Source organism: Pipra filicauda, unplaced genomic scaffold (assembly GCF_003945595.2).
Source record: "Pipra filicauda isolate LSUMZ 115617 unplaced genomic scaffold, ASM394559v2 scaffold67_size6003252_pilon, whole genome shotgun sequence".
In the NCBI taxonomy this organism is placed as follows: Eukaryota; Metazoa; Chordata; class Aves; order Passeriformes; family Pipridae; genus Pipra; species Pipra filicauda.
The window spans coordinates 2,313,367-2,337,792 of NW_024104842.1; the positions used below are offsets into that span (position 1 = coordinate 2,313,367).

The following is a 24,426-nucleotide window of genomic DNA, read 5'->3' on the forward strand; positions in this document are numbered from 1 at the left end:
AAACAGCCATCTTAATAGACTAAGCAATTAAAAACTTTGTTTTACAGGAGTGGTTACTTTCCTTTTAATTTAAAAAGTTAAAGAGTTAACCAATGCCTCAGATTTTGCTGTGAGAAACCTACAACTCCTCAACTGATGAAAAAGTGTTCCTGACACAGTAAGTCCTTAGCTACACTCTACCTACGCTAAAAGTGAACAGCTTCTACAGACAGTGTGGAAACAGATATCAGTAACACCTCATGTAAAATCTACTCCTTCACGTCTAAAGGTTCAACAAAGTACTAATCTATCCAATTTGATGTTCTAGGAAATGCAGGCTATAACATAGCATCATTTTCCAGACCCAATTTTTATTATTGTATGTATCTGTACCTATTACATATATATGCATACAATGGTAAGTGACAGAAAAAAAATGCTATTTGCAAGATCCTGCCTTTACCCTGTCCTTTCTTCCTCCTTGTTTGTGTAGCTTTAATTTAATTAAATCCCTTTTAGCAGCAGCAGGTCTAGACTTCTTGACTACTAATTACAACTTTACAGTTTAATTCCTAAAAAGATGCCAGCTCTGACCTAACTTTATCTTACTGAACATCTTTTTGACAGTTTACATAATCTACTTTTCCTCTCAGCTGTGCCAATTTCTTCTTCTATAGTTTTTTCTATATTCTTGTGCTAAATGTTAGTGGATCTGGAAGATCAGAAGAGGAAAAATGCAGGTCAGAGAAGGAAGGATGTTAGTAGACAAGCATTTTTTATTAACAAAAACAAACAGAAAAATCCAGCAAACACCCAGGCTGGTATCATTAAGACAACCTCTCCATATTCAGTGGCTTCTTATTTATCTGCAAACAAATTCAAGGCAATAGGGGACAAAGGGAAAGGAACCAGAAAGAAAAGCAAATTTTCCAAGGATTGATTACGTTCTATTCCAATCTTATTAAGCTTTTCAACAGTTTAAGATAGTCTTACAGTCTGTCAAAAAAATTCACTCAAGTACGAGTGTCCCCAGGGAAAGCTGCACTTATTTATACAGATGAGAATTTTGGACTAGAATCTCAGTGGTAACATATTCAGGCATTTCTGTTAATTTTCTACATAGGATTTCCACTGTAATTTACTTTTAGACTTTTCATGTTGGTCCAATTTGACACAAGAACTAATTCTTAACAGCCATCCAAGCTCCAGTTGTTAGGAATGATGTATCTCAATGTGACTGTGCACATCCACTCGCAATTTATTAAACTACCCCTTACCTTTAAAAGCTCACTTAGAAGACACATACTACTTTAAACATCATTTTACATCAAAATGTCACTTAAATGTAAAAAGACAACATTCTGAGCTGAAAGGATGGCAAAGTATCAAAAAAATGTTTTTAGTAACTGCAGAACAGGTGTTTTGCACCCACAAAACTACAGAATGTTTAGAAGCACTAGATATAACACCATTTAAAAATCCTTTTTATTCCAGTTCAGTGGAATGTGCAAATTTCCCGATAACTTCTTTTGCTTGCAGCATTGCTACAATATGTAAAAGCTGAATACTTCTACAGCTTGAAAAGTTTTATATATATTTCAGTGCTGTTAAGCAGTAAATTAACTGATTCTTTTAGAGAATTTTTAGAATTTCTTACTATACTCTCATATTTCAACACTACTGCTCAGTGATTGTTTGACTTACACCTTAGAGCCAAGAGGTACAGAAAACGCTGGAAGATTTCTGAGTCGTATTATGATTATCACAAAACTTGAATTGTCGTGGTCATATCTGTAAAAGAGAGGACAACATGAGGGAAGTTTACAATTCATGTTTGCGTATGAACAGAAATATTCCTTTTGCTGGTCACTCACCTGAGTCCTATTTGTACCTGAGCAGCTTCTAGAATTGTTGCATCATCTTCACTAAATACAGTGTCCTCAGTTTCATTTGTTCTAAGGAAAACCAGGCAAATAGTCAAATTGCAGAAAATTATAGTTAGCTTTCAGCAATAATTAAGGCATGCATACACAGAACATATACACATTCTCCTAAACAGGCTGAATCAATGACAGCAGGCACTCCAAGTGAGAATTTCAGAGCCTACACAACAGCAGTGCCTGTTTTGGGGAGAGTCGCTGCGGGAACCATTCCACAACTGCAGTAATGATTCAGAAAGGCCTTAGGCTGATTACCGAAGCAGGCCAAACTAAAAGTCAAGAGAGAATTGTTTGTTCTTATACGTACTTAGGACTTCTTTATCTCACTGAATACAAAATTGGAAGTTAAAATTTGTAATAAATCACAGGCCACGTGTAAACTAGATATGAAATACTGCTTTGGAGAATACTGAGCTTCAGAGCTCTGTAAAATACAAAGGTTTCTGTGCAAATAACAAGCATCTTTCCTCTGAGCCTGTTTTCAGAAGCATTCAAAGAACCAAAGGGACACAAGCCTTGCAGCTGAAGAACAAATCTAGTGTTGAAAGTAATTATAGGGAATCCATGTGGCAAAATAATTCCAGTCATTTTCTGGGAGGTTTGAGTTAGGATGTGGTATTAATGTGTTTCATTGATTTTTAAAACTTGACTGCTGGGATCAATAAACAAGATCAAGATAGAAAATATCAAGATAGGAAATGTGGAGAATGACAGAGACAACATCTCACAAGACATGACAGCATTATTTTAGGACTCTGCACTTAGAGGTTTTCTTTTTACCACACATTTCCTTGCTGATGGCTAATTTCATAGAGTGAGTGTATTTCCTTCCCTACCTTAAATTACTCAACACAAAGGACTGGTCTATAGAGCAGAAATCACTGCATTGTAACGTCAGGAGCAAACTGACAAATTGTAAGTCATTCCATACACAGTGCTCATAAAGACACTTCTACTAAACATAAGCAGCTCTCACAGAGGCACTCATTGCCTTTTCACTACTTCCTACTCAGTAATAATTAAGAGTATCCACACCTGGAGCTATGATGGAATAGTCGGTATGTAAGTCTTAGCTTGCACAGATGTCAATAGTGTCCTTTTGTACACAGGTTTAGGGAATGCAATTGTCATCTTTCCCCTTTTTCTGAGTAGCGACAGCAATTTGTTGTGTTTTCCACCTATCCCATCACTCACAGTCATTGGAGAGGACAGCTAATGACTTGCTCCACAGAACACCCAAAGCTTGTAGCCCAATCTCTGCTTGTTTCTTACACTGGACTTGTAACTGGAGCAGACAGTAAGTTTTGATCACAGCAGCTCAGAATTGAAACAAAATGCAATGACAATAGTGGTTATTGAACAAAAATACAGAGTCTCGGCCACTTAGTCAAGAGAAGGCTAAAGTTTTAATAGACGGAAGTTTATTTCAGCCTAAGAAGTTGCATTAGGTCTAACTGAAGACATGGAGCAAACCAATATTAGGATTCAGAGTTCAGGGTGAAATATGGGTCCATGACCTAAGGTGAGATTGAATGGGCTTTCTAACACTTCAGAAGAAAGCCCTTTTGTATTTGAGCATTTTTATTTGCTCTCATCTATTTTTTATTACACTTTAATTTGTGAAAGACAAGTAATTTTATAAGATACCAATAAAACCCATTTATGGTATCATAATGCACCTTTAACTGTCCTAATAGAAAAGCATTTAACCTGGCAAGAGAAGACACACATCTATGTCTTTACAACCATCATGCTAAAACATATCTCCCTGAATATTCAAAAGGATATAAAATTCTTAATGTCAACAACTTGCTAAAACTGAGGTGAAAAATAAAGATTTTTGTTTCCCTCAGAGTTAGCAAACCTTCTTTTATGCAGTCTGAAGTTCATTGTTCTCACTGTCGAAAACAGATAATACTATATAAACTAATATAAAGAATCCTGTAGAAGTTGTCAACAGCAAATATGTTTCTTATATCCTGTTCACCAGGGCAAACATTAAACCCCAATCTGGATTATTTTAATACCAACATTACAACTGAGGATTTCTTATCTTTTCTATAGCCTCTTTTCAAAAAAAGAAACATCCAAACAAAATGCCATGCAATCTTAAGATTGTATCTAAACAAACCAAGAAGTAAAAACACTAACTCTGAGTAGTGTCAATACAGTCGCATGGCAGAAGTTTAAATCCAGCTTTTCTCTTGAGAACACTTCTAGCAAGAAAAAAAACCCCCAATATTATAAGAAAGCATATTAATGCTACTCAACCAAGTTCTACAGCACAAAAAATAACCCAAATCACCAAATCAAACTTCACTGTTTGGCAAATATGCCTTCTTTTCCATCTGAAAGTACAAAACATTTCTAAAAAGGCAGGACCAATTAATGAGTTTTGCTGGTACTACGTTAACTGCTCACAGATATATTTAACTTCCTGGTGGAAACCTACTGTTTCATAGAAGCTTCATATACACCACTATCTCCAGCTACAGACTCATCAGACACAGCAGCAGATACACAAGCTGTTTTCTCCTCAAGCAGGTGACTGGCTGCTCTCCGTGGTAAGTTAACGCCTACAAAAAGGAAACAGAATGAATATTAGTCAAAGAGATTAACAGTCAGAAAGAGAGAAGAGCATAGCTTAGAAAGTTGTCAAGTTGAAAGCGGTGACCCTTAACTGAGTATCAGAGAGTAGTTTTGTTTCACATCATTAAACACTCTTAGACTGTACTGCTGTTACCACATATTCTGGCTACAGATAAAACCAGACTGATGAACTTGAAAATGTACTATTATTCATTCCCAGAGAAACAGGCTCCTGTCATCACCCTTTTCTGTTGAGTTAGTTATTATCCTTCATTATCCTCACTATTAACTCTCATTATCCTGATCTTTAAACCTGTATTTGCCATGTTCATACTCAGCACTGTAGTAACACTTCAGCAACATGCCAAGTGCTTGTGTCATGTTTATTAAATATTCAGAAGTCAGACAGACACCCTCTCCCCAGTGATATAACTGCTAGAAATGAAAAATCCCCTCTGGTTTACTATCATTAAAAACTTTCTATGCTACAGTCTCTTTACTATCAACGACTACTTAGCTTTAATCTTCAACTCGCATTCATATGCTAGTGTCATGCAGTGAAGCCACATTCTGCAGCACAGTAAGTTGAGGGCCTTTTATCTGCCAAGGGGTGAGGATATTGGTATGCATTATCATCCCTGTCTGAATCATGACTTTACATCCTGTTAAGATGTTTAAAATTTAAGGCTCCAGATTAGATGATTGATTGCTGCATTTGTGCTTTTATTTATGGCAGTAGGAATGCTTTTTCCTTGATGATGAAGTGCTCTTTCCCTTCCGCCTCACCATGCGAGGGGTGAAGGTGATGACATGATTTATTGATTACCCTTAGGAGTTACTACAGCAGCCTGAATTGACTTTGACAATGACAGAGACTGACTGTGGAATAACTATATGACATTCCAACTTGGTTTCTGACAGCAGGGACATGTGCAGAGGAGCAATTCTGTAGGGTTCACCTGTACAGAAAAGACAGAGACAGAGAAGCAGGTGAACACTGCATCTAGAGAGCCAATGCAGATTACATGAAAATATGAGCTATACTGTCTTCAAGTCTGTTTGTCTATGTCCAAGTTAAGAGTCAGTAGTATTCAGGTTTGTTGTCTTGTCAAACTTAAGTGTGTGGGCTGAAATTTTCCATGCAGGTTAAATGCCTCCAGCTCAGTTTGTTGCAAACCTTCCAATTAACCATCACAGCAGCTTCAAGAATGAAACTGGACTAGAAACACTGAACCAACCCCAGGTCCATACCTCGCTGTTAATGTACAGAAGTCTCACCATGAGGCCCATTTTACTGTGGAAACTAGAGGTATTGAAGCATAATTGATTAGTATCCAGCTTTTCAAAATCTGAATGCTTGTTTTGGGCAGCCTTAATGTAGATTTAAAGATAACTTATATTGTGTATATGACCCTACTTGAGGAAGTATCAGTATGAAGAATCACAGGATGAATTTACAATTTAGAACAGTACCTACTCATATAGACTTAAAAGACACCCTGACAATATCCAGAATAACAGGTCCTTGAGAAGTTCAAAAATGTTAGACAACCACACAACGCCTGTGGAAATAATGATCTATAGAAATAAATAAAAAAACCCAACAACTCTGATTCCACATAGCCCTATGTTTTCCCAAATTCCAAGCCATCTTGAAGCCAGTTCTCAGACTAGATGAATTGCAGCCAGACTGCAAAAACAAACCGAAAGATGATGTTAATTTGGAAAGGATATGCTGCTGAAATACAGGCAGGAAAATCAGTTATTGTTTCAATCTTTTATAATACAGCTCAAGTAAGATAACGAATGTGTTACACTATCCTGAAAAGACAAACGACAAAATGACCCCCTGCCCCCAAATTTCCCTTCCATGTTTTTTCACTTTGCATTTCACAGGTTCACACCATCCATCAGTCAATTTCTTGTTTTCTTTCTGCACAGTGGAACAGAGAGGGGACTCACATTTACTAAGCACACCATGCCTTTCTTTTCTGGTGCCACATTGCTCTGGCCAACAGTGAGATTACTACAGTCCTGCAGTAAGGTAATATAATTAGCCAACGGACATTACAACAATTCCCTGAGAGAATTAAAAAAATAAAATCAAATTTCTCATTAAAATATATAACTGTATCAATATGCCCAGGTACTTTTATTAAATACTAGCAAACGCTAAGCACAAGGGTTCAAAGTTGACAACAAATCTGGACAATGCAGCCTCAAGAGCTTGGCTGTGTTTTGATGACACTCTCAGGCACATGGTGTGACTCTTCTGGATGGTCTATGTGGGGCTAAGGGTTGGACTCAATGATCTTTGTGGGTCCCTTCCAACTCAGCATATTCTGTGATTCTGTATACATGAAGAGTTTGCAACATACTTGAAGACAATGACACAGAATTACACTAGAAAAGACTAGACATGCAGAGAAAGCATACCATACTGTCAACCCTAACAAAAGGCAGTAATGTGAGCACTCTAAGACTGAGCACAAGCCATCAATTCTTAACAGCTGGCATTTTTGAAGCTCTGGCTCTGCCAAAGGTTTTGACAATATTAAGTATGTTGGATGGCTTTTACTGCAGACCAGAAGTAGAATTCACCACACCTAATTCAGCCACCTCAAAGTTAAAGGTAACTAGTTACTAAGGATGCCTTAACTCATCATTCATCCCACAATCATTCATCCCATATTCCTTAAAACAGAAGTATGGTCTAGGATGAGATGTCTCATTCTTTTGGAAGTTTCCCACAGGCTACAGGGGGAACCTAGACTAGCTTAGGAGCTCTGTTCTAACTTGGATAAAAAGATAAAAGCTATGAAAACCTTGTTAAAATGGGGAGAGTTTCACTGTAACTTTCATGGCATGTGGTCACCCATCTTCCTCAACTCACAATGAACTGCAGATCTTTCAGTGACAGCAGGTTCAAATAACTAGATACACATACACACATAATTCTGAGTCCAGAAATCTCTGGACTGGGAATGTCAGTTGGTATGTAACTTATTCTTCGGTGAGAAACAAAGTGTCAGATTTCCAGTTACCAAAAACCAGCAAGAGGGTACTTTTGTTCTATGTCTGTACATCCTGACAGTACCTGGGAACACCATGCATCCTCCATGCCTTCAGGATCCACCTCCAATGTTTTTTCATGACAGAGATTGCAATACATGGACTTTTTTTCTGGGATAGCGACTGAAAAACGTAGATGGAATCAGAGTGACTGCAGTTCTGTGCAGCCAAAGCTGGAAGTTCGGTAACTCAGGACTACCGACTGCCCCACCCTGGCAAATGTGTGCTGATCAAGATACTCTTCAAATACACAAGGTACCTCCTCATTCAGGAGCCAGCTGTTAGCTTTCATGTTACATACACATCTGACGTTAAATATTTTTTAATTACCTGAACTTCCTTCATGTAGAGAAGGCAGAGGCTGCCTAACACCTTCATTAAGATCTTTATCACCTGTAGGAATCTCAGGTCCTGCTCCAGCTTCAGAGTGCAATAATATTTGGTTCTCACAGAGACTAATGCCTGCAAAATCACTCGAAAGGTCAGAGTCTTCAAAGTCCGTAGTGAGGTGATGCAGAGGGGAATTTTGAGCTGACACTGAAAATGCAGATTCTAAAACCAAAGGGGAGCCTGGGGGAGACAGGGAAGAGAGTGAGGATCTGGAAGACAGTGATGTCACAGATTTGGGAGGTTCAGTCAATTTATGATGGTCTGCAGCTGAAGGAGAGTCACTGTAACCCAGTCTCCCATGGGAACTAATCACTTCATTTTCATGAATAGTAGTGATAGGCCCCGAAGGAATGTAACCACTTTTTTCTTGCAATATGAAATCAAGTTTGTACTGATAGTCCAAATCTGTTATTTGATCGCCTTGGTTATAGTAGAGATCCGTGGAGCTGAGCGAGTTTAGAGACCCTCTGCTTGACGTATTCAGAGATCCCCGGCTGGATGCCAGGGATCCCAAACTGCTCCCTGAAGACACAGATAATGTACTAGCTGAGAGGCTGCAAAGAAAGCATAAACAGATACACTTATGTTACTAAACTAAACCAGCACAAAACAGAACAAAGAGAGAAGCTTGACTGCAACTGCACTATAGCGGTTTACAGCCAAAAGCTGCTGGGGACATCATGTTCTTTTAAGGACTCATACCTGGTTTAGACCAGTGTATCCAACCTGCACATCCCCAGGGCAAATTATCCAGCTTATGGCCAGCTGCCTAAGCCCCTTCTCTTCTGGAGAAGGTTGCAGATTTGACAAACTGGTCTGGCAGTAACGGCAGCCTTCTCAGCTGCTATATTTCGTCAAAGACCTGATCCACTCTGATGTGGGTGCTCACGTGGTCAATGTGACAGGAAAGGGATCCCCAAGATGGAGCTTAAGACAGCAGAGGAGTGCTGCCACCCCTAAAGCAATTTATGCAGCCTACCAAACACCTGGGAAAGATGGCAGCTATAACTTACAGCAGAGCTGCTTCACATCTGTAAGACAACACACACGCTACATGTATAGTAAATCCAACTATATAAAGTATGGCAAGGGCCATACCATGCAATCTTGTCTTGTTAATAACAAGAGATAAGGAGTCCTGCCATGCCAGCAAAACTGAGTGTCACTGCCTTGGCTCTGAAGGACTGCTGGGAAATAACTCAAGCAGGCCCTTCTAAACACTTAAAAGTTGTTTACTGAACAACAACAGAACTATCAACTTGAAAAATTTTTCCACTGGACTAGAAAGCTTCTTTTAACAGGACAAAGAGACTTCCCAAAGTCTATACAGGAGTACAAAACAGTTTCAAAAATTATTTAAAATAGTCTTTCCCTAACTAATCACCAATCAAGATGACATTTATGGGATCTGGCTGAGATGTCTGAAATAGCTAAACCAGCCTAGATCCAATGAATAGGATGTATGACATTGTGAGAGGAACTTTACAGAACACTTAAAAACATTCTTCCTCTTAAAGCCCTATTTTGATTTCTAAGGGAACAGGTAAACATTACAGTGTCTGATTGGTGTATCCCAGTGGGATATGCAAGAAAATGCAGGATTTTCTAAATAAATATAAAGGACACATGGTTTGGTAGCCCAGGTAATAGTCCAGAAGTGAGAGAAACTCTTCCCTAATACCAGTTACATGTATCATGAATCCCCTAGGACAGGGCCCTGGGCAATCTGGTATAGTTGAAGGTGTGCCTGTCCATGTCAAGGGTATTGGAACTAGATGATCTCTAAGGTCCCTTTCAATCCAAATCATTCTATGATTCTATGATCCTATAATAATTAAATATTAGAATTCCCATCAGAGCAATGAGTTGAGTTTACAGTTGTTGTAACTGATTACTCTTTTGTTATGACTATGAATTTCATAAACTCAGACTCAAATTTTGATTCAATGACTGTCAGGAAAAAAATATCCAGCTGAGGATACATTTCTGTCTACAGATAGTGTAAATCAGTGTTGAAGAATCAAACCAGAATCAACTATTCACTAAATACTCACATGCATACATGTACTCATTAACCCTCTACAGTTATTTCATAGAATGAAGGTTACAGTTCTAATAACTCATTTTAGACAGAAATCTGAAAACCTGTTTGGTCTCCACAGTGACAGGACTTTGAAGATATGGCCAAGTAGAGAACTTGTGATCATGGTGACAAAATGCTTGACACTATTACACTTGCATATTCTTACTTAAATATTAAACAAATTTTGTTGAGCTTCCAGCTAAGAGAAAAACCTAAGAATGAAGTTAAGACATCCAGGTCCACTAGCAAACAGGTTTTACATAATGCAGTACAGTCTCACCTCCTAAGTTGTGAATGCAAATAAGTAGTTAACTTTGTAGTTTCTTCGAGTTTCTGCACCAACTCTTTTCTTCTCTCCTCCAATTTTAATCTGCAAAGAGATGTATATATTAGTTCAGGAAAGCATTAGAGAATAATCTGTAGGCTAAAATACTTTATAGGTAAGAAAGAAACAAAGTGAAGATCCCTCACATTTCTATCAGGTTGACAGCTACTAAAATCCAAAATACTGTGTTAGCTCTCAGTCCTGTTGTAAAGCCTGAACTGCTTCAGCAGAGTGACTTTACCTGCAGAATTCCAAGCACTGTAACAAACCTGCAGAGTGCACAAGCAAGTAGAGTGTTGGGACATGCACACAGTACCAAGGAGAACATGCACTCAATAAAAGAGTAACAGATGAGCACTGGGAAAATACCTGCAACTTAAGTGTAATAAGACCTGCCCTAATACAGTTTTTAAAAGCTATGCTGCAGACTGGCTCCTCAGTTAATACAGTTCCAGGGAAAAAAAACCCAACCCCCCTCCCCCCGCAAAAAAATAAAATCATCAAAACCCAAGAGAACACTAATTAGTTTTGATATTTCCAAGTTTTAAATCAAAGCACTCCCTTTAATTTCAGAATCTTCATATAGAGACAAAGTACAACAAGCCAAAGCAGCATTCAGTGAAAGGTTCTGAGATGACAGATGACATTTAGAAGTCCTGAAGTCCTTGGTGTCAGAGACTGAAATGGTTAATGATTTATGCATTCTAGGAGACTTTTGCAGGCTTTTGACTTGCATGATACCTCTGATAAGCAGTCGGGCCCCTCCCTCCCTCCAGTGCTGAAGGTGTGAAGTCCTGAAAAGGCAAGAGCTGACCTTGCAGGCTTTTGACTATTGATACATCTGATGAGCAATCAGGACCCGCCCTCCCTCTGCAAAACTTGAAAGGCGGGAGCCAGGCCAGACAGAGCAGCTCTCTTGCGCAGGGCCCAGGGAGAGGTTGGAGGCTCGAGGCATGGCCCGTGACACTGACCATGGATATGATAATTCATAACTTCTTGGAGTGTGGGGGCTTCCCTCCTTCACCCCCAGCAGATCAAGACCACCACTTCAAGTGACAGACATGGAAGCTGCAACTATCAAGTTTCATCGCTGGACCCCGTGGGCGGTGACTATGGACATCTGTCCACTCTCAGCTTTTCTTTCCCTTACTCTCCCTTGCTCTTATCCTGCCTTTCTCTCCCCTATGCATTTTTCTCCTCCCCAGAAAGGTTATGACAGCACCCAAAAATGTTAACTTACCTATTGATTCAAAATTGTTAAAATAAATCTTATCAATATATGTTTTCATACACCGATTATTTAGTGTCGTTTTGCTTTAATCCACCCCAAAGGAATTTTTGATAAAACCTGGGTTACCCCCCCCCCTCTTTTCCTGGGGCGGGTCATAACACTTGGTAAAGATTTCTACATCCCCAACAGCTTTGTCATCACCTCAGAGCCACACAGCATTGTAATGCTTAAGGTTCACCCTTATGAAAAAGTAGGATTTATTGCCTCCTGTTTCATTATGTAGCATAGCTCTAAAGCCACAAAAGGTGGAACTCTCCAATTCCTCTTGGTTGGCTGCTAGCAGAAATGATTCACTAATCTTTACAGTGATTTTTTTTTCCTTTTATAATTTCCTTTATCACTCCATTTACAACACTGAATAAACTAGTTTCCCTCAGTGGATTCAGCAAAAATCCTCCTGTAGTTGTGATTACTATATTGTCGTCTAGCCCTTGCTCAGTCAACTGATACATGTCACGAGTTCTCAAGTGACTAATCTGGGAAACAAGAAATTAACTCCCCTCCTTTAACGGATTAAAAAAAAAGTTAATGGTTCATTCTCAGAAATGGTTCCTTTAGCCCTTCTGTCATCTCAAGGATGTATAAATTAAAATTCAAATGCAAGAGAACAGTTCAAATAAAAAAAACAAAAATCAACCATTGCTTTCTTACGCAAAGTGAATTAACTGAATGAAATACTGGAGAGTTCCCAGAATTCACTCCCTTTGAGCGTCAGATACCAGTAAAAAGTCTCTGATTCAGCAAAGCATGAAAAGCACTTGCTTACACTCATGCTTATTCAGCGAGCAAATCTGGGTTATGCAAAGGTGAATAAGTTACCCTGAGGTCAGCCAGGGTGTGAACTTCCACTCGACTGCCCACACCCCGTGTGCTCTTACACTCCAGTGATGGATTCAACTGCCAATGCCTGCCAAGGCTGTTAAAAGCATACACGGTATTTCATTCTTTGCCCAGGAAGACATACACACAGGTTTCCAAACCAGTTATGCTTATCTATACTATCAGACACTCTTTCCAGTCATTTTACAATTTATTGATGCCTTCTGTCTTCTTTTAAAGCCTAATCTATCCTGCTTTTCCCAAGCAAGAGTGCTCTTCACGAGCTCTTTTGTGGCATTTCAATAGTGAACTATCATTTTTTTCCTCAAGGAAGAGGCACAGAAATTGCTCTGTGTGTTCAACTGCTAATGGTAGAAGGTAGGAAAGGAAATAAAAGCTTAGGATTTTCTCTAACTCAAGTCCTCTAGAGAGACACCTATAGTTGTTCCACTGAATTTGTACTATTGAACTAAAAGGTTTTTTGTTTTTTGCCTCCACAAAGCACAATCAACAGTTTGTTTTCTTTTATTATCTTAAGGAAATTGATAAAATATAATTTATCCCATACAATTTAGCACCTGAAAAAAATTCTTTCCTGGATGTAATTTGACGTACTAGTAATTAAAGTACAAATATTAATGCCTGCAGATAAATTTCAGATATATGTTAGTCACAAGTCACAAACACAAGATGCATGATGAAAACAATTTTACTATCTCACAACAAATTGAGATTCAAGGGATGTATTTTCATTCTACATTAGGTTGAATGGAAAAAAAAACCCCTCTAAAACTTTCAGGCAATGAACCTTCCCTTTTTATAGCATAAGTAGGAACTTTAATATCAAAAAACCCATGTAAACACCTAAACAATCATAGTGTTATCTATTCTGACACAGGCCTCTCTCAGTCTCTCCTGTTTGCATCCCTCCTATTTCAATTAACCTATTACTCATTGCAGGAGGGACTTCAGTTTTAGTAAGATGTCTTTCTCCAGTTTTGATCTTAAATTGTAACATCGCTGAGAGGGGCATAAAGTCTTAAAAGAAAATACATTAAAAAGTTAAAGTGCACATACCTCACCTTTCAGTGCAAACTTATGTGGACATGTTTGTTTATGACAGGCACAAGAGCAGGTGCCAGTTTTGCAGGGAACACCACAACTGAGCAGTTAAATCATGCAACTGTTTAAATGCCTGTGATTACTCGGGAGATTTTGCCAAGGATTAAAGCAGTAATGGAATCTCCCTGACACCAATGCAGATACAAGAAAGTAGTAAGTAGCTCTCAACAGTTCCCCAGTCCAGTTATTTCTACTCAGTTGCTGGAAGGCTTCTTAAAGCAGTCAGAGTATGCCCTGTCTCTGCCTTTTTGAAGTTGATATGTTATGATCTATACCCTCCTTCTGTAAATTGAATCCACATACATCTACTAGTGGCAATTTCAGCATCCCACTCCAAAATATCCCAGGGCTATGCTATAATGTTTTTATTTTAAGTCAGAGCACGTCTTCTGTTTCTTTTCACTTTAGAAATAAAGAAAAGAAACAAACCACCAAACCTATGAAAAACCCTCATAACATTAAGCTCTGCACAATCCACAGCTTCTTACACTGTTGCTTCATTATCAGTACCTGTGAGAACATTGCAAACTGAAGGCATTCACGAAACTTCAGGGAAGAAAATAATAATGCAACAATAGTACAACATTTTGAAGATGGCTCCTCCACTGATAATGGAGAGGAAAATCTTCCTCATCTCCAAGAAACAAAACGCTGATGGTTTATCTGATACAATTAATCATCACTAATTAATTGATTTAATTAATTTCAAATTAAATTTCAGAAAAAGTTTCACCATCTGAATCCTTCTACAAAATGAACATTATGTTTATAGAAGACAAATGAGAAACAATCCTCAAAATAGCCTGGTGTAAAACAATTTACATGCTCTGAAGTCAACAAGGGAGACAGTTTTAATATCATAAACAGTTGTAGGTAGAAATTCACTGGAGATTCACTGGAATAACAAAAAAGCAAGCCAAAAGCTACCATAAGTGCTACCTCAACCAGCAGTGTAAAACATGATGTCTTACAGTAATCTCAGGAAAAAAAAATATAAAAAAAAAAATCCACATTTTCTGGATTAAAAATCAGGAGAAAAATTTGAGGAAAACAGAGGTGAAAAACGTAAGCTCTGAACACTCATTGTGTCACTATATATGGGAAATTCATTTCTTCTTGACACTGGGGGACAATTTTACTTGCCCTTTGTACTCCAAGTTTGGCATCTGCCACATATGGGAAAAGAGTCAGGTGCAGAATTTTCTTTGGCACTAAACAAGCAAATCCAAAACACAAGACTCAGACACCAGTTGCCTATTTATACCATGAATCAAGATTTAGCTATTACTTACAACAGCATATGATCAAAATCTTAGATTAAAATGATTTTTGAATTTGCTTTTATTATTGACCCCTTATTCTCCACTTATTAATGGAGTCAGAGAGCAACAGATCTGTAGTACTTTAAATACTACTAGTACAGACAGGGAGCTTCTCCTGCAAAAATATAGCTCCAGTAGCACATAACCCTTCTTCTAGAATATATTTGGGTTATCAATGTAATGTAATTTAAACTATTATAAAGTGTAAAAACGTTAAAAAATCATGCATTATACACACTTATGAACTTTGTAAACAAAAAAAACACATTCTTGCTACTCAGCTACAACCAAGGATCCAGCTTCTAATGCCACTAATAGGAATTTCATCATTCAATGAAACTGGAGCAACACCAAGTCTTTCTTAGTAGAGGGAAGTAAGAAAGCCCCTCAATGCTGATTGTATTACATCAGTAAGGCATACTAAACCAATACAGACAATGACATTTTCTGTTTATTGCATTTTATGTGTGCTAGAGGTGCCCATAAATTTATTTCCACTTACAGCTGACGACAGACAGCTTTGATTTTCTCAAACTCTGAATCTGGTTAAAACAATTTATTGTGCTGCTCCAGTTACCAGGTAGGTAACAGCAACTTAGAAAAGTTTTGCAGCAATTATACTTCTCATCTGAACTTTTTGGTGGTTTTTTCCCCTTTTGGTTGCATTTTTGTATGTAATAAAACTCACAATGAAAGGCTTCAGATGTTGCAACAATCAAGGTAATCTTTGTAACCCAAGTTCAAACAGTTTACAGCTATTATCAGAAACGAGTGAATGATGTATTGGCTTCCTGCTGGTATGTTGACATTCCTCAGTTATTTAACATCTGTCACAAGCATTTTCGTTCTGGTAACAAACGCAGAGCAACTGATATTGCAGAGCGCATACAGAGTGTTCACTTTCTCTCACAGAAGACTTCTTTGTGTTTCTGCCCATAGGGCTAATAACAAATTTAATTAAGAACTACATAGAACTGTAACCAAAGGCATAGTTCAGGTTCTGTAATGAGTACAAAGGTTAGATTGCAGAATGCAGCATTTAATATTAGCAGAAGACAACCCCTTACCTTTCAGCAAGTGCTTGACTGGGTGTGCTTTTTACAGACACCAGCTCTTCTTCAAGCCTCTTCCTTTCTGCTTCTAGATGTTCTAACTCATCTTGAGTACGTTCGCATGGTGTAATAAACTGGAGCTCCTTTAAAAGCTCTTCTTTTTCATTGATTAACATCAGCTTTTCCTTTTCCACATCCAGTGCTCCAGGCCAGGTTTCACTATCCATCTTAGAGAGTTCAATCTTCAAATTAGCCATGCTAAAATAAAACAAAGCAGATTTGCCTGAGCCCAGCACAGCACACAAATCCCAGGAAAGAGAGAAGTGATACAGTATTTTGAAAGGTATCAGGACATAAAGACATTTTATACTCAAAGCCCTATTTTTAATTAGTTTTGCTTCACAAGAACGCAGATTACGCCGGAGAACCAGGTCACCTATCCAGGCCAACAGCAATATGCGCATACATTAAAAATTAGTTGCTCCTGTTCCAATGCCAAATTCAAGCAGAAGTCAAAATGTTAATAAAAGGATTATGGAAAGTGATCTGTCTGGTAACATAGTAGTGGTACCATGCTTTACTTCTTCAGGAGTATGATGGATTTCTCCTAAACTGTTGGAGGCTGACTGCTCCTCAGAAATGGCAATGCCCATGGTGAAAGAATGTGCACCATAGCAAGGTGCTCACTTCAGTATCACACATGCATGCAAATCCCAAGACAAATTATGAAATTAAAATGAAAGGTAATAGGACAACGGCTACCTAAACACAAAAGAGATTATTAACTCAACAGTTTAAGTTTGCACAACTGTTGTTCCCATTGCAGATGTCAAACCACAGAGTTAAGACAGCCAAGTCTTGGTTATCCAAACCTATTGCACAGATACACCCACACAATGGAAGCAGGAACTAATCTACATTATCATTGTACTAAAGCTTTGTCATGATCAAGACCAGTTATTTTCAGTATTCAGTCTCCATAATCATTCTGTCTATGGGCTCAGCAGCATAGCTTAAAAAGTGCATGTCTTGCAATAAAGACTCACTGTCCACTGGGAAAGCCTAAAAATTCCCTTTATAGGTGCTCTATATCTAGTAAGATGAGACCTTTCAGTCACTTCCAGGCTTAGCCACACCTGAACTAGCTGCATAGCTCAAGAATATGGAAGCTTTGAAATATGTACAGCTTTCTGCATCTCTTTTTTGTATGATGGGGAAAAGGTAGAGAAAGGACACATCAAAACAGAAGTTCCCATACAATCTAGAGCGAGAGAAACTACTTTGCTACTTTTACTTACCTGTAGCTGTCGTAGTTAAATGCACCTAAATCAGCTCAACAAATGATAGCAGCCTGTGCAACTTCAATGTTACCAAGCACTAAGGTAATGCCTGATACTACACTTCAAAAACACACAGAGATAATCTGGCATGTATAATCTTTGTGTAGTTCTGACAGATTTCTGGGAAAGCATTTTTCTTCTTTCCAGTTTGTTTTCAGTGATTAACAAAAACAATAATATCATGCTTATTTTGCATCTCTGGTATTAATTTTACAGTACATTAAGGCATTTATTTATGGTCCAAGCTAAGAAGAATTTATGTTGAATCTAACTATCCCATTGCTCATACTAGAAGCTTAAGGGAAACCACCCCTTTCTTTTTCCATAGGTAATATTTCCTTCTTACCTGCACCTCAATTTAAAAACAACAGTTTCAAAAATGCAAACAACCCATACCTCCACCTAACCCCCACAAGAACAAGTTTGACTCAGGGTATTTTCACAAAAAAACTGCATATAAAATAAACAGAAATAATATCAGCAGTGCCACTGTAACCAAATGGTGGGATGAAATAACGCGAAGACTTTCAACACATTTTTGCAGCTGTTACATGTATCTTTTATATTCAACAGTCCCTTAGAGGAGCAGTACTTAGATGGAAAACAACCAAATAATTTCAGATGGATAATGAAATGTCGAAACTTTCATCTCTAGGTCACTGGTTCTACCCAACCTTACTCTGAAAGTAGCTGCTGCTGACAGCTGCTTGATGTCTTACGGGATGGGATGGCAGTCTCCAAACTGGTCTTTTGCTCTCTCTGCTATAAGACAACTCCTCGCTTTTCAGCTGCCTTATCAGACAGACAAAGGACTACATGGATGTGAAAACTGAACTGGTCTCACACGTTGGAGGAAGTCCTTGCTCAACAGGTGTAGAAGCCCAGAAGAGAAGGGGTTAATGTGTATGCCTCAGATACGGACACTGGATGGCTGTGGAGTCAACCAAGGACTGTTGGTAAGAACATGCTGTAAGAAAGAACAGGATGTGACTGGAGAAGGGGGGCATACAGGGGTAGGGCAACACTTTTCTGGGTCAAACGCCCTTGTTCTGGCTCCGGAGATAAGCACAACACAACACAAGCACAGGAATGAGATAGAGAAGCGGGCATGGACTGTCCACCAAAGGCTGACACAATAGGGAGGGATCAAGACCCTTGAAGCCCTCAACTCATTTCCAGATAGGGTTAGAAGAACGGACTATACATAACTAATCTGCATAGAAAGCAAGAAACTTATATTCAGGGCGGGGACAAAGGTACCCCCACAAAGCCTGGGCAGCACCCCAGGACACTGGACACCCTATCAGCTACATTGACAATGGAGCCAGGGCTGGTGATGTTTGTTTCTTTGTTTCCTTCCTTCTTTCCCTCCTTCCTTCTTCTCTCCCTCTCTTTAACCTCTCTCTCCTCCCTACCCCTTATTCAAAATTCACCAAAGTGTGTGGATTTAACATACCAATTTCCATGCCGTGTGTATAATTAACTAATAAAATTTTGTAAGTTTTTGCAGACTCTCTGACTTTTTGTCATTCCTTTTCGACCACAGGCATCTCTGAATCTTGCATATTCCCTTCCCCTGAAGGGTGGGAAGCCACAACAGGCCAAGAAGGAATATTTGCCAGATCTCCACCACATCAGCATAGGACTGTCAGCATGCTGTACAGATCCTTCTGAATAACACCTGCAACTGAAATTAGCATAGTTATGAACATTCCACCTCCTCAAGACATTCTGCTGGCAAAGCAACAGAAAATCTGCAATGTACAAAATTACCTGATAATTTTTAAGTAGAGAAGTTCACTTACAAGATCCTCTCTTTCTCTTAGTTATATTATAAAAAAATTTGAGAATTTGCACATTTAATATTTCAGAAAAAATGGTCAACCCTTATTAAATTACAGTGATGACTACAGTGGCCCAAATAACTGGGGAAAAGGTGTAATTAGGTTCTGAACTTTATGTGCAAACTGTTACTTATCTTCATTATTCCACATTATGAACACTGAAATGTTCTTGGCTAACTAATTTGTGAGAAAGAAAGATCCTGTGCTACAGTACTCCCTACTCTGAGCACTGTACTGTTCTTTTTTTTCCCCCTCCAAGGTAGAAGTGGTAAACTGACTTACTGCCAGGTTTTTTGTTCCTACAAAGGAAAGATAAAACACAATACTGGGACTTCTTGGTATCAAGACACAGTCAGAGCAGAGGATGATGTGGTTTTGGATGAATTACGCCTGAGAAAAAATGCCATCTACCTGCATCTAAACCACCACCTGACAATTAAGATTATGTGCATGATGATTCTTAGCCAAAATCACACATGTTCAATACTGAACAAACACAATAGCCTTAGCAGTCTTCAATGAATGCATTGATTATATAATAAAGTTTTTGATCCATAATGAGTATATAAAGGATTACTGTTGTTACTGGCAAGGATGGTAGCTACTACTCTGTATGAAGAGAATATACATATAAAATTAGGCAAAAAAATAGTTGTGCAGCCTCCTGCCTTTAAAACCTTAAACCAACTATGCCTTTAATTGGTACTTACAAGTTGCAAATTTATTTTCGTAGTTTTCTAACTGACCATGCCACAGCATTCCAAGTGAAATAATACTTAAATCTCAGATTAAATAGTATTTTAGGCACAGTTTTCATCTGGGGAAAAGTATTATTTTTTATTTTGTTGCCTTGCTTAGTTCTTTATAGTAAAAAAAGGAACTTTGAGTGTGGGATAGTTTTTAGATTACTATTTCCCTTATATCATGAAGAACCTACATAACAAAACCAATAAGGTTTCTGAATAGCTGACAATTAATTTCGTGACAAATATAAGAAAATAATACAATACAAGATTGCTATCTCAATAGTAAAGCTTCCCCCAGCATTATGTAGCACTTCTGGTGCCCCAGAAGACATGTCATTTGAACCTTGAATGTTCTGCCTTTTGATGCCCATTTTTCAGTGCTGTGGCAATTCATCAAAATGGCACTGCTTTCACGAGCAACTACCACAGAACTTTATTTGAAAGGCATTCCACATTCATCAGTGCAGCAGTTTCAGATTTCTTTTCTCCTCAGGTTAAACTCATTAAAAAAACCAACCCCACAGTGATAACAAGTATTTAAATTATCCAAAGTCCCAGGAAAAAAAGAAGTAATTAAGCCTGCTAAATCTGCACTGGAAATATGTAGCAATGTGAAATTGAAGAGCCTTCAGTGGTATAGTAAAGTAAAATGATGATCCCAAAGAAGGATATAATGGACATAAATAACCTAGCAGCTCCTTTCAGCAGAAAGTCAGCTCACTCTATTCCCTTGATCCCGGACTTGCCAGTAATTTGTCACTGTCTTAATTTTCTTTCTTAACACATCCAACTTCGCACTAAATGACAAACATACTGTTCCAGAGCCCCGGCTGCCCCTGGAAGCTGCTTGAGTTCGGAAGGGAAGGGAACACGGCAGGAGCGCCGTCCGCTGGGTGTCGCTGCGAGCACAAGGATAAGTGCCGCAGGGATCCGGAACCTTCCCGGCTCCAGGCTGTGACCGAACACATCAACCGGCCTCGTTACCTTCTCTTGGCCTCTTCATACTGCAGACTTAGTCTGACCTTCTCTGCTAAATTTGATTTACTTCTTGCTCCAATCTGTTGAGGGGGAAAAAAAAAAAAAAGTAGCCTTATCACTGTGCAAAGCTGTTAAACGAATCAACAAAACTGAGGCAGAGGATAGAAAAATCACGACTTAAAATCAAAACTAGATTCCCTACCCACTCTGCAGCCAGCACCACACTTGCTTTTAAGTGCCTAGTTAAGATCTCATCTACTGTGATGTACAAAACAGCACTATTTTCTTCTGAGCCAGTTCGTCTATTTTTAACTACTATACTACCAGTAGTCCATATTCTCAGAGTGTTTTCAAAGAGGTCTTATGGTGATTGTACCCAAAATTTTGATCTTCTACTTTGAACTCCGCTGAACTTGTAATTTAGAATTAAGTCCGTGCATTTCAGAGTTCTCTTTGTTTGGAAAACCTTGTACATTCTCTTCCTTACATCCTTAGTTCACAGAACTTGAAAGAAACAGCCAAAATTAAGCACAGCTGTCTGTGTATATAAAATATACCATCAGTGGAACAGAGAAGGTTTTACCAAATCACTGAACAAGTAGTTCCACTAACAGTTTTTCAGCTCCGTAAAATGAAATTGCACATTTAAATTCTGTGATCTTGTTTCTGAAAATTAAAAAAATCTTCATAGGGAATTACATCTGTAAGGTTAAACATATCCTAGAGACATATCAATCTTCACTGTACTGGAACTATTTGACTAAATTAGATAGTCAAATGCTTCAATGCTAAATGTATAAAGTTCATCTGAATCTTGATTTAAAATTCAAGGGACAAAAAAACCAGATACCTGATTCTAAGTAATTCTCTGAAACAAATATATAAATATAAATATATATATATATGCCTATCAGCAACAGTGAACAGTCATTTGATTCCAGTTCTATTAACTGTAGCAGTCTGTTTCAATTTCTCTTTACACTGGACAAAATGGAAAAAAGCTCACCTCACCAGAAATGTCAGTCTGAGACCCTGTATCCAGAGTTTGTCTAGGAAAACACAGCTGGGAGTTTACAGAACTGGAACTTAAGTCTGGTTCAGATGTTTCAATGGTTTGGTCAAGACTGAATTTCTCTCTCAGCTTTGCAAGACTCTGTCCAGGAAACAGATAAAGAAGTGGTGTTAAAATTCCTTTGCACTTTTACCATGTTTATACCAGTTTATCTCCAAAAGATATTTACATAAAAGACTCCACTATAAAAATTGCATGTTTATTTCCTGTTAAGCAAACCATCCTTTTAATCAAGCCATTGATAGCTGACACTAAGGGTAACCAACACCTGTGAAAATGCAAAAACTACTCATTTGGGTTTATATCTGTTTTGGGATTTCGTTTAGTTTTGTTGCTTTATTGGGGGTTTTTTTACTTGTCAACCAATTAAATATCTGGTTGATTAAAACAAAAAAACTTGCTTTCAGAAATGGAAATAGGACAATTTAGATTTGTTAAACTTTCACTGATTCAGAAAATGGTCCTGCATCTCAAAAACACATCTCAATTTCGTCCACTTTATATTCTAAATTGTGATTTAGAGGTAACATATACATTGTACCTTACATACATGTTCAAAAAATCTATATTCTCTAACAGAGTGGCTTTTAGATCTAGGAACATCAGAGGCTTCAGTTTCTGCATATGAAAATGGATTTTAATACTAGTTTGACTCAAAGAATTTTGAGAATCCCTTAAAAGTATAAAATGCAAAGTATTTATCATCTGGGAAGTGAATCATATTAAAACAAATCCACACAAAACTTGCATCGACCATTCAAAATACCTTAATTAAATCTTGTTTTTCTCTCTCGCCTGAACTTATTGCCTTTCTGATGGACTTCAGTTCCCTCAGGATGGCTTTGGCCTCACACAGTTCATACCCACTCTGGCCTCCAGACATTTTTTGGTCAATTCTGTGGAAAGAGAGAATATTAATACCAGATACAGAAAATAATACTAACATCTCTGCTGTTCTACTTCAGGCAGAAGCACACTTAGAGAACAGAAAGGAAGGAGATGAGATACCATTTTCTGTAACAGACATGCAAAAAGGAAAAATTACATTGAAATCTCCATTCAAATACTACTTAATCCTGGGCAAAAATGTCAAAGCTATGTAGCATACAGACAGTGTCCAGAGAATGGCTTACCAAAAGACTTCTATTCATTCTACCACAAGTACCGAGTTATCACTGACAACACTGCCAAAATTCCTATCCCCACCATAACTCTGCAGCACAGTAGCAGCTTTTGGGTACACCTTTCATACAATTAAATGTCTGTGATCCTTACAGAAGCAGAATTTACTAGTAGTAGTATTCTTCTACCCAGACCTGCACTGGGACATGGGCAGACAGGCAAGCTTCTTGGTACTTACTAATCAGCCTTTCTGAGCAGAAACATAAGCAGCACCATTCTTGTCTCAGCTTCCGTCTAGTTCACCCTAATCCTTGGCATTAACCATCTGGTACAGCTGTTGTGCTCAGCCAGTCACCAGGCTCTCTTTATTCACAAAATCTCTAGATAATTAATACCATATGTCATAGATTGGACAATTCATTAAATTCCTGAACTATCAGGATTTTGAAAATAATTGAAAATTGAATTAATTAAATTGAAAATAATTAAATTGAAAATAATTTTAAAAATCCCTCCTAAACGTAGAGATAAAAAGATGATTCATTTTAGTATTTCAACATTTCCTTCAAGAACTATAGTTTGTAAGCATATTTCTCCTGTCTCTAGTTTAACTGAATATTTCATAGCATCATGGAAATGACTGCAGCTGTGCTTCACAAAATTAAAATCAACAGCCACCTTGACAAAAATCAATCATTTAGTAGAGAATACATTCTTTTATAATGCAATTGGTTTTCTGGGTTTTATTATCATCCATCATCTTTGCTGAAAGTCTTTTACCTTGTGAGTGAGGAATGAACAAACATTTTAATGATCAGAAGTGATCTTAAGCACCCCCTGCAAGAACAGCAACTTGCACAAAACACCTGTAACTGTATTCTATTTTTCTTCCAGTTTTGGCCACAAAGATATCGAGGTTCTAAAGCAGTCTTTAAAGCTGTGAGCATGCCTGTTCTCCTTTCTTCACATTTCAGTTTTTGTACAAACTAAACTGCATTTATGTAAGAAAATTACCTATGTGACTCTGCAATCATTTCTATTCAAGGATGTATTTGTTTCAGCTTGAAAGTTCCTCAAAGTCTTTCATAGGCAGGCACTTGCTGTCTGACAACACTCAATTTTTGGTAACTTATCAGGTTGCTAAGGTCAAATAGATACAGGATACATCAATAACTGGGATCATGAATGAACAGCTGGGTAATACACCACATGCTGTCTAGAATATGACGTGCCACATTCAAATTGCAACTGCTTTATTCTGTATATAATTAAGATAGACAAGAAGGATCTCTGACATGTAAGATATTCCATCATCCTGTTTTAAATTAATGGGATTAGTA

At 38.0% G+C, this 24,426-nt stretch overlaps 1 protein-coding gene across 2 annotated transcripts in view; it reads right to left on the bottom strand.

The window, feature by feature from the left end:
* WWC2 (WW and C2 domain containing 2) overlaps nt 1-24,426 on the bottom strand; it is a 103,165-nt gene that overhangs the window by 21,603 nt on the left and 57,136 nt on the right. For both annotated transcript variants that reach the window (XM_027735820.2, XM_039388730.1), the window contains 9 exons: nt 22,731-22,860; nt 21,899-22,045; nt 20,899-20,972; nt 16,000-16,242; nt 10,334-10,423; nt 7,911-8,524; nt 4,372-4,495; nt 1,854-1,934; nt 1,684-1,770 (listed from right to left, as the gene is read on the bottom strand). In XM_027735820.2, the coding sequence (XP_027591621.1) occupies nt 1,684-1,770; nt 1,854-1,934; nt 4,372-4,495; nt 7,911-8,524; nt 10,334-10,423; nt 16,000-16,242; nt 20,899-20,972; nt 21,899-22,045; nt 22,731-22,860 (1,590 nt within the window). The remainder of the gene's footprint in view (nt 1-1,683; nt 1,771-1,853; nt 1,935-4,371; nt 4,496-7,910; nt 8,525-10,333; nt 10,424-15,999; nt 16,243-20,898; nt 20,973-21,898; nt 22,046-22,730; nt 22,861-24,426) is intronic.